The 11,015-nt window shown below is 41.1% G+C and overlaps 1 protein-coding gene across 1 annotated transcript; it reads left to right on the top strand.

Annotated features, from left to right (window-relative positions):
* Positions 1–1,590: 1,590 nt before the first annotated feature.
* LOC143332133 (uncharacterized) lies at positions 1,591–8,326 on the top strand. The gene is made up of 12 exons (XM_076749412.1): positions 1,591–1,686; positions 2,300–2,552; positions 3,375–3,867; positions 4,375–4,492; positions 5,423–5,524; positions 5,610–5,710; positions 5,848–5,949; positions 6,147–6,273; positions 6,422–6,529; positions 6,897–7,052; positions 7,136–7,257; positions 7,766–8,326. The coding sequence occupies exons 2-12, from the start codon at positions 2,459–2,461 to the stop codon at positions 7,905–7,907; spliced, it is 1,665 nt and encodes a 554-aa protein (XP_076605527.1). The 5' UTR covers positions 1,591–1,686; positions 2,300–2,458; the 3' UTR covers positions 7,908–8,326.
* The last annotated feature ends 2,689 nt before the right edge of the window (positions 8,327–11,015 follow it).

Raw genomic sequence — 11,015 nt, forward strand, 5'->3', positions numbered from 1 at the left:
CGTATATACAACATTAAGACAGTTTTGCATTATTTCACATTATTTATTTAGATTTAGTCCAAATCTGTGAGGAGGATGTTGATGTCTGTCACCACTTCAGTCCAGACTGTTATATCTCTATAACCACTGTTCTGGATGGATTAGCATGAAACGTGTTAAAGACATTCATGTCCTCCTCAGGACCAGTTCTCATCACTTCAGGGATACAGAAGTTCCCCTCTGGCACCATCATCCGGTTAACTTTACTTTTGTCAAATACTTTCATTTAAGATAAAATACTCGACTATGACTAGTACTTTCGTGCCAGTTAGCCAATATTATCATGCTAATACATCCATCCATCCATCCATCCATCCATTTTCTATGCCGACTATCCCTTTTCGGGGTTGCGGGGGGCTGGAGCCTATCCCAGCCGTCAACGGGCGAGAGGCACGGTACACCCTGAAGTCACCAATTAACGTAATGAGCATGTTTTCGGTCTGTGGGAGGAAGCCGGAGTGCCCGGAGAGAACCCACGCATGCACGGGAAGAACATGACCGGGGATCGAACCGGCGACCTTCTTGCTGTGACGCACGCGCACTACCTGCTGCGCCCCATGCGAAAACAATAAAGTAATATTATCTGCTACACATTAGGCGTGACCATGTTAGCATGCCGCCGTTAGCATTTAGCTCAAAGAAACACAGAGACTCTAACATGCCTTTAAACTCTGAGCCTTCTTATTGTCAATTCTTAGTATCACAACTCTATTTTTATCTACGATTAAAGTATCTATTACAGTATTGTGATTTTTATACTGTGATGTATGCATATTTAAATCTTTATCTTAATTTTTCATTCTTTTTATACACGTGCTTTCTCTCGTTTGATTTGATATTGTACATTTGGTACTTTTATATTGTTATTTTTATATTTCTTTTGTGACTCTGCTCCTCATTGGAGCAATTTTCAGATAAAAGCTCTCTTGAAACTGGACTCTGGTCTGGTTTGCATCACATTCAAAACCTCTGAAAATACCAGCCCTGCAACCATATAACAGCATCAGCCAGTGGTAATGTGGCTTCCGCTGGGGTTGAATTCAGCCGGTGACATTTAATCTATTTCTTCCCACATCATAAAAATGTGATGTTTACTGTGTTGGTTTATTTGTTTGAAGGGAACATCCAGCTCTGTAATGGTAATGGACATCCCCCACGCTCTGGCAGTGGGTAATATCCCTGAAACATTTCTAATGGCTTTCTCTTCCAGGATGCTTTTAGTTCTCTGACAGGGAATTTCGGTATCATTTTCAGCATCGGACACACCTGCACAAAAATGCAACTGTGCACTGAGATGAATCAGTCAAACAGGTTTTATTGGCACTGTAAAAAAAAAACAAACACCGTTATACGTGATAAAGGAAATGATCCACATGACTGAAGTGCGTTTGTGAAGTCAATTATCTAAACGCTGTAAATGTTACACGTGTCGTGGTGAAGGACTCACGTTGAATGAAATTAGAAAGACAATATTAGAAATAATTTTTTTCATAAATTGTTTCGTGTTCTAATTCCCTTTGTATGTCTTTCATTTTCATACCAGTTTGCCAGCAGAGACGTGTACGCCCAGCAGCAGCTTTCCACTCATGACTCAGTCCAATGGCATTCCTTTAACAATTAATAATACACACATACCTGCAGGCACAGGTAACCAATGACTTTCACTCACTTTCCTGGAGTTTCCTCCTTTCAGGTCTGCAGAAAACAAAGAAAGTAATGTTAAGTATGCATAATCTAATTATTAAAAACACAAAACTTTGCATTGTTTTGGTGTGTATAAGATAAAATCTGCTGGTCCTTTTTAAAAACTGTTGGCAGTGCTCAGAGCACAATGTACAGTCACTGTAGCTGTGAGAGTCAAATGCAAGAGAATACACAGAGCATAAAAAGACTCTTAAAGTTGCTGTAATTACATTTACAGAGCTCTCTAAAACACGACTCTAATGACAGCGATGACAACATTTCCGTCTGCCAGTATGTTGTGCTCCTTTAAGAAATTAACCATAACCTTGGTTTTGTGTGCACATGACCTGACTCAATCATTTGATAAAATAGTCTCACCAAAAGGTTCAATTAGCTTTGAACAATTAGCTCTGGAGCTAACGATTAAATCTGAACATCTATATTTCTTGACAGAAACACAAATGTTGCTCTTACTCTCATTATTAGCAGTAGTAGAAGCAGCAGCTGTAGTATTAGTATTTGGGTTTATGTAGTAGCTCTGCTCCACATGATGCAGCAGCTTTCACTTTCCCAGCAGTCTCTTCCACGGGAAAACCAAACAGCACTACTGATCCTCGGGAAACCCCTTCATGCCCCTTTATAAAGGATCACCGAGCTGCTGATGCACAGAGAACTGCAGCTCTGAGCAGGAACGTGCATCACTGTGCGCTAAACCAGAAAAACTTCAACTCTGGCCATGAGGAAGATGTGGAGATTAGGAGGAAGGAGAAAGCTTCGCAGGACTGACAGCAGGAATGCTTTGATCAACGATAGCAAAGACATACAAGATAGTAAGAGTCTGTTATTTATTTATTTGCTTCTTTTTATTTAGATCATCATTATAAAATGTGTAGAATTCAGTGCGCAAAAAAAATTGTAAAAAAAAAAACTTTAAAAAGTAAAAAAATATATTGAAATGTTTGATTTATCCTGTGTTTGTGGAACTGTTACTGATAGAATAGGACTAAAGACAGTCTAAAGCCATGTTAGCTCTGTGAGGCTAAACTCAGGTTCTTTGGGCTAAAAGCTAAGGAGCTAGCTTGCATGCTAAAATGGTTAAAAACACAGAAACAAAAGACAGAGAGAGCTTTATTGTAAGATAAAAAAAAAAAAAAGAAGCATTAGAGCAAGTAGATATGAAAGAAATAAGAGTTTTCTGTCATGCTAGCAGCTTGTGAGCCTGCATAGTGGCACTTTGAGCTAAATGCTAACAGCAGCATGCTAACATACTCACAATGACAATTCTAACATGATGATATTTAGCAAGTGTAATGTTCTCGATCTTAGCTTGGCATGCTAGCATGCCAACATTTTTCTAATTACTACAAAGTACAGCTGAGGCTGATGGGAATGTTGTGAGTTTTGTGAATATTTGTTCATTAACAAAAATGTCTAACAAATTAAGATTTTGACCTCATAGTCGTGCTAGATAGAAAGTTGCCGCAGTTATTACAACACTAAAACAAAGTCCTTGTGCATGAAAACCAGATTCATCATCTGGGAACCATGAATGTTTGCACAAAAACATTGTATCAGTCCATCCAGTAGATGTTGAAGTTGAGATGTTTCAGTCTGGACCAAAGTGGTGAACTAATAATACATTTCTGTCACAGAATACGCCCACGCAGGTGACGGGCATGACAGCGCCTCGGCTCAGAACACCTTGAACACCGACAAACATCAGCTTTTGCAGAGTTTGGAGGAGATCACGCTACCGTTACTGGCTGAACTTCTTGGTGTGGCCTGTCCTGACAACGTCTTTGAGGATGGATCTAGTTGCTCAATCCGGCCTGAGACCATTTCAGGACAGCAGAACGTGAAACTGAGTGTCATCCGCATCATGCAAAGATCGGTGTCCCAGCACTTCCCAAAGCCGCCTGCAGATCTGGACCAGAACCTTCAGCAGCACCTGATAAGTGTGCAGGAAACTGTACGCCATGAGCTTGTGAAGCTGGCTCCCCAGTTAGGCCGTCTGGGGTTGATGGGATGTCTGATCAACTGCTACCATCGCCAGACATTTGATCACCTCAATGATCTACTCCAGAACACCCACTCCTCCAAGAATTCCCTTGTGCTGATGAAGTGGGTCATACATACATATCTGAGGTACCAACCAGCCAACCTAACTGGATTTTTACCTGCTGTATCTTTACTTCATTTTTACTGAGCATGTTTGCATGAGCACCAATCCCCTAAGAGGACATAGTCACATGTTTGGTGCATCTCATGACCTCCTAGTTCACACAAACAAATTATGATGTGAGATATCCCAAACATAGCTTAATAAGGCCAAAGTCCACCTAGACAACATCTGAACCTTGAAAGAGACCTTTAACAAGCTTTATTTCTATCTTCATTTCATAACAATGCAAATTTGAAAAGGCGTCACTGATGTATTTGATGGATGGTCGTGCCAACATGCAGCTAAGATACAAGCACACTCTAAATGGCTCTTAATGTGTTGCAAAGTCACTATCAGTGCAGATGTTTGAAGAAGTTGGCTGAGATGCACCTTTTTTCTTACATTTCCCAACCGTAACCTCTGCAGTACAACATAGTGACAGAAGTAGAACCTGCTCAGTTCTGATGTCGGCATTTGTGGTACTTTCCCAGTCAGGAGCTGCTGGATTATCCTGACCTTCAAGAAATGGATCCCATAAAAAAAGTCGACTTCCTGCTGCTCACTGAATGGGTCGCAAAAGCAAATGACAAACTGCTCAAAAATGTGCAGGTAGGAATACTAATATACGTTGTTCAGGCTGCTTCATGTTTATTGAATTCCTCCTCTGAGGATCAGTAAAGGTTGATCTTATCATGACCTATAAGGAAACACATGCAAGGGAAAGTGGGAGGTCCAAATAAATCAGAGTTGGCCGAAAAGATGTGAGGCTTAATTGTTTGTTTTGTCTTTGTGTTCATTCTTTATTTGAGAACTGTAGAAAACTGCACTATACCTTTAGAAATGCATGTGGTTACAAGTGTTGTGATGGCATGAATCTTTATTTAGAAAACTGAGACAAGTTTCCACATCCCTGACTTCAAAACAGTTGGGACGCTGTGTAAAACATCAATAAAACAGAATGTGACCATTTGCTAATCCTTGTTGACATAAACTCAATTGAAAACAGCACAAAGACGTATTTAGTGTCTGACCTCATCATCTTCACTGATTTTTGTGGAAACAATCTGGCACCGAGTCCTCTGCAGTCCACGGTCTTTATGCAGTGCTTGATCGTGATGAGTCTCAGGTGTGTTGGAGCCAGCTTTCAGCCACCTGGAGAATCACGTCCAGCCTCTGCCAAAAAGGAAACACAGCCCTACAGCTCTCCACAGTACACAAGAAAACACAGTTTTCCAAATCAACACATCCTGGAAAGGCTCAAAGCCTCTTTGTGAACACATGATTTGATAAAGGAGATTAACACATGGACTCAGAGACACTTTAGAAAACTGCTGTGAGTAAACACAGTTTGACTGGAAATGACTGATTCTGGTCCAGACTTTTTTCTGACCAGGGTTGTAGTTTTGGCTGGTCGTTTATGAATGATGTGTGTCTCTGTGGGGGCTCACTGGGGGATGAAAACCTATTATCACAGTCTGCTCTTAACTATATGTGAGTGTGAGTTACTGTTATTGGTATTTCTGTGTTTTCTGTCCACAGAAAGAAGTCAGTACGTTCCTGGAGAAAATCCTGCAGATTGAGAGAAGGCAGGAAGGCGATCGTGATGAGGCTTACGTTGGACTTTATGTGGACACTATTCAGGTACTTGGTACTTTTCTGACAGCATTTGTCTGTCTGTTTATCGGTTGTATAATAGTACTTTCCATTTTTTTGGTTTTTCTTTAAGTGCATTGATGCCATGCCCAACGAAGCACAGAAAATCAGCTCAGAACTGTCAGATCATGTCCGGGAGGTTTGTTTCCAAGAGCTGCTGACCTTTCTGGGGAGGTGAGAATCTATTTTTTTACCTCAGGAATAAATTATTTATCACTCACGATTCTGAGATTTGATCATAAAGATCTGAGAATGAACATAAATTAAACTCAGTGTGCTGCGTTGTTTAGCATCTTATCTTTGGTTTGCAGGTACGCCGCTGAGCAGACTGAGATTCTTCAAAAAGAAGCAAAAATGGACAAACCAGAAACAACACACTTCTTCAAGACTTTGAACACCTGTGAAGAACTCAAGTGAGTATATGTGAGCTTCTGTCTCTTTGCCAAATATGAGCCTGATGTATTTGGTGTGCAAACAACTTTTAGAATAAAAACAAGCCAATGCAGCACAGAAATGCAGTTAAAACACATGAATCAGGACGTACATAGTTAAAAGTTTTAATGTAATGTAAAGAAAACTTGACGATGACATCTATGATACTTCCTCTCAGGCAGCACGTCCAGAGCAGAAGTGAAGGCATCAAAACATCCCTCGTCCAGGAAACCGTGGCCACGCTTGAAAACATGGAGGCTTTTACTTTGAAACTTCTGATGGACATTGTAGCTGACCTTGCACAGGTAGCTGTTCAGCTTCATCACTCACGTCCTGCTTTCTGTTTGCTGTTGATGCTTAGATTTCTCCTGAAGCTTCTTTCTTCAGCTTACAAACAGCAGTTTGACAAAATAAGATTTTTCAGTGGCTGTTAAATCAGTTTCTGTCCCACAGAGTCACCTCAAGAATTACTTCAAAACGGAGAACAAGCAGTTCTTCTCCTTGATCATCGCAGTACAGACGTGTTTCCCCAAGCTGCTGTGGTGTCCGGACATACAAAAGGTACGTTAAAACGAGGAGCTTCAACATTTGCTCCAGTAAAGGGAGAAAGCATGGTGACAGGTCACATTCATGCAGTCGTTCTGATGGATTCGTGTGCAGCTGTGGCCATTTTGGTCTTGTATAATGTCTTAATTCCAATTGTGCTTCTTACAGTCTCAAGATATGTGTCAGTCTTTCCATTAAGAAGACAGTTATTGGCCATTGGTCCTTAATTAGAGAGCACTGCCGTCCCCAAATTCCTCATAAGCTTTTTCACTTGATGTCAATGCATTTTGACCAAATCTTTGTGTCTAAATGTATTTCTGTTGTTTTGGTTGTTCTTCTTGGCAAACACTTCACTGTGTCTCTGTCTGTCTTTTTGTCTCAGAGCGTGATGGACGAGGCCTACAAGCTCATCGCTCACACTTACCTCAAACATCTTGTCCAAAGCAGCCAGAGCAAACTGACGAGGTGCTGGAGTCCTAATGTTGGCCAAACAGTCACTGCCGACGCGAAGCTGCTTCACAACAGCATCTCAGACCTGGTGAGATCAGCGTTTGTTCTTATTTCTTATGATGACACTGACTCATTGGAAACGTCCTGACCATATGTGTCGTGCTGTATCAGGCTCCGGGTGTCCAACAGTGGAACCTCCTGCTGCTGAACATCACAGAGCTGCTGGAGTGCAAAGACATCGACGAGGTGAAGCTCACGGTGGCCAGCATGCAGAAGGAATGCCTCACATGGAGGTAAATCGTCCAGATGAAAGATGTTTCTTAAACACATCTGGGTCCAGTTTCCACCGTACTGTTGCTTTGACCCTTTGAAGAACTGACCAATAACCACAAATACCCAAAGTCCGTGTCAGTTACTGTAGCTAGCAAGGACAGCAACGACTCTCAGGACACTTTGGTCATGGAAGGAGTACTGTTACTTTTGGTACTTTAAGTATTATCTTAAAGTCGTCTTTAAGGGATATTTAAGTTAGATTGTCCTTAGATTAGGTGATACTTGAGAAATTAGTCACTAACTATTGAGTCACTTTATGTTGTTTGGCTGCATATTTATAAATTTCAATATGATTTTCAATGCAGTTTTCTTACTTCTCGGCCAGAACCTAGAAGTTCCAGTTGTTCTCTGTTGGCTTGTATTTCTTCATGTTGGGTTTTCATATTGGAGTTTCTTAAGGACAGCACCTAGTGGCCATTAGAGGAACTGCAGCTTACTAACCTCCTGGTGTTCTGTCTTCAAACGCAGTGTGGACGTGGCTCTCCTGCCCAACCTGCTGCGATGGAAGGGTCTCTCTGGATGCCAGGTAAGGGAGGTGCTGGACGCCCTTCCTGGACTGCAACCCAGACCCAGATCTACATCCTGGTTCTCCTGCTTTGGCTGCTGGTGAAGGCTGAGCTGCTCTGCAGAATCCACTCCTGCGGTCGCTACTCAAATCTGATCTGAAGCTACAGATAAAGAGGAGCAGACGCGATACAAATGGTTTTTGTCAGCTGTGACGCAAAAGGGATAAATCTGTGTACAAGAGCTGCTTAAGTTAAGTTAGTTGAGTTCGCCCAGGTGTCACCAACTTCCTTCCAAAGGCTGTTATCATTCCAGGAGAAGTTAACTGAATCTTTTAAAGTCTTGTTTGTCAAAATTACTCGTTTTTATTCAAAAAACAAACTTCCATTTTAATGCAATTTTTCTTGTCACTTCAGCTTCAAAACCAACAAAAACCTCAGTGGAAAACCAGATCTACTTCATTTCTATAGGTTAGGTTGTGTTTATGTGTGTATGTTTTTAAATATTTCGGGGGATCGTGGTTGAGGGAAACCTCCATGATGTCTCAGGATGTTTGCACTCTGTTAGTGAAATTTGGTTTGGTAGGTGAACTCAAGTGTCACATAATTTCTAAAAGGGAAGATTTTTCTGTGGAGCTCTGATGATCCAAAGAAAAACACAAGCAATTTAAAGCGTAGTTCCTCAAAGCACGGCCCGTGGGCCGATGGGGGCCTTCGTAATCATTTTGTGTGGTCCCTGAATGTTTCGTGGATGCATGCTTAATAGTCTAGGCATCTGTGAGAAGGTCTGATTTAAAGACTGAATCAAAGGGAAAAGTTCACTGTTTTGTTCTGACTTTTGTTTTGCGACATTTAACTGCACTGATGAAGATGTTCCGTTTCTTCACTGTTAGAAGTTACCAGAAGGGGAATTTTCCATTAAGTTCTTATTTATTATTATTTATTACGTTTTAATTTATTTGTTTATAAGAACACACAAATCTTTTACAGAAACTTCCCAGTGTTCACTAGCCTGCGATCAATCATACAACATCAAACTTTCCTGCTGAAAGTGAAGATTCTGCTGTTTCTGAATTACACTTGAACTACAGATTGTGTTCAAACTTCAATGTTTTTATGTACTTGAGGAGCTGTGCTGAGTGCCTTCTCTTTTCCCTAAACTTTTTAATGATAAATTCCACTGAAACCACAGAAAGTACATCTTGTTCAAGGTGTTGATTTACTACTTTTCATTCCCTCTTTAATGTCAGTACAAAGTCTTTTTTTCTGCTTCAGTGTAACAGTTAATGCTTTTGTACTTTCTTAATGTTTCATAGTGTGTTCTTGATATTGATTAATTGAAATGCATATAGATTAGATTGGTACGTTTCCTTTTCTGACATCAATAAACTTCAGCATGGCTTAAGGAAACATCAGTTTGTGCGTCATTGTATCACCACTAGATGGAGACTAACATCACCTTTCCACAATGAGACTGACACCACTGACTGGCTCAGTCAGACACAACACAGACTCCAGAACAGTGGATCTCAGTCCGAGGGACAGGACCCTCAGGGGGTTGTAAGATAAATGTGAAGGGTCACAAGATCATTAATTCTTACCTCTAAAGACCTAAAAATAGTCATTACGGCCATACAGACAGTAGACAACCTGCAAAGACGACCCACAAGCAGACCTATACGTGCACCTGCTCTGCTTGTTGCACTGATGAGTCAGAGCAAAATAAATGAATGTTTAGCGCAGGAAAAGACGACACAACCTGCATTTACACACTGGACAAAGCAGACATGAAACAGCACAAACAGTATTTTGGAAATCATCAAAAGGTTTCCAGCTATGCTAGCTGCTCTGTGAGGCTGTGGGCCGACCTGTACAGCAATGCCTAGCGCTACGTGCTAACATCAGCATGCTAACACCCTCACAATGCTAACATGCTGATTTTCAGCAGTTCTAATGTTTTTCATGTTAGCAGAGCGTGTTGGCATGCTAATGATTGCTATAAACACAATTCACAGCTGAGTCTGAAGGGAATGAAATGAGTTTTTTTAGATTTGATCATAAAACAAGTATTGGTCGAGATGACTTGACGATGGCACCAGATTAAGAGTTAAAGGATCCTAATGGGGACATGATAAAGGAACATTGAATTGAATTTGAATTTGATATTTTATGTACCAAAGTAGTAATGTTGACCATGTTCACTATCTTAGTTAGCATGCTAGTGTGTTATGCTAACATTTGGAAAACTGTCATCACAGCGATTACAAATGATCCTGAGAGAAGCATGAATGTACTAATTTTTGTGGCAATCCATCAGAAGCTGTTGAGATATTTCTGTCTGGAACAAAATGCTGGATCGACTGACTGACATTCATTTTCAGAACTGATAATGAAACAAAATCTTTAATAATCGTCGACAGCTCACAGCAGGAAAGCACGGTGAATTTCCACCAACCAGCTTCCAGTTAGCGATCAGCCTGATTATTCCCAGTACATCTTATCACCAGTGGCTTTAATGAGTTTACCTTCCTTTGCTCCACCTGGCTTTCCAGGAGGAACTTGTCGCTATGACCCCCGTCTTCCTGAGCAGTCCCTTCCTCTTGCGGCGACGTACAAACAGGCAAAACTACACGCCGACATAACCGTTTGCACACTCATATCCTTCCGCTGCCTTTAGGAACTACAGAACTGAGAAATAATAAACTGGAAAACACCTCGGCTCAGCATGCACAGCCTCTGTTCCCTCTCAAGAGAGTCAATGATTTCCCAGAATTGTTCAGGCCTGATTGGGCTGCTTGTGATGTTGGTCACCGAACAGCGTTTGAACAGGAGGCTCAGGTGTTTTACTACCCCCCCGATTAAATGTTCATACACAATCTAGTTCATTAGAGCCCTGACCTCTGACCTTGCTGTGGAAAATTCCTTCAAAAACATTGCTTCAGAGCCATGTTGTTGTTTTTAGGACTGCTAGTGACTTAGCAAGCTATGGCAATATTAGCCTGACTTTCCAACTAAAATAATTTAAAAACAATCTTTTCTATGTAGGGCCACCAGCAGCAATTAGCAAGGTTAACATGCTAATACGCTAAACTTAAATGGTAAATTTTACACCTCCTTAAAATCAGCACGTTAGGACCGTCATTGTTAGCATGTTGCTGTCATGTAGCCCTGAGCACTGTTGTACCCACGTACACCCTCACAGAGCTGCTAGCATG

The sequence above is a fragment of the Chaetodon auriga genome, chromosome 14 (genome assembly GCF_051107435.1).
Source record: "Chaetodon auriga isolate fChaAug3 chromosome 14, fChaAug3.hap1, whole genome shotgun sequence".
Taxonomy (NCBI): Eukaryota; Metazoa; Chordata; class Actinopteri; order Chaetodontiformes; family Chaetodontidae; genus Chaetodon; species Chaetodon auriga.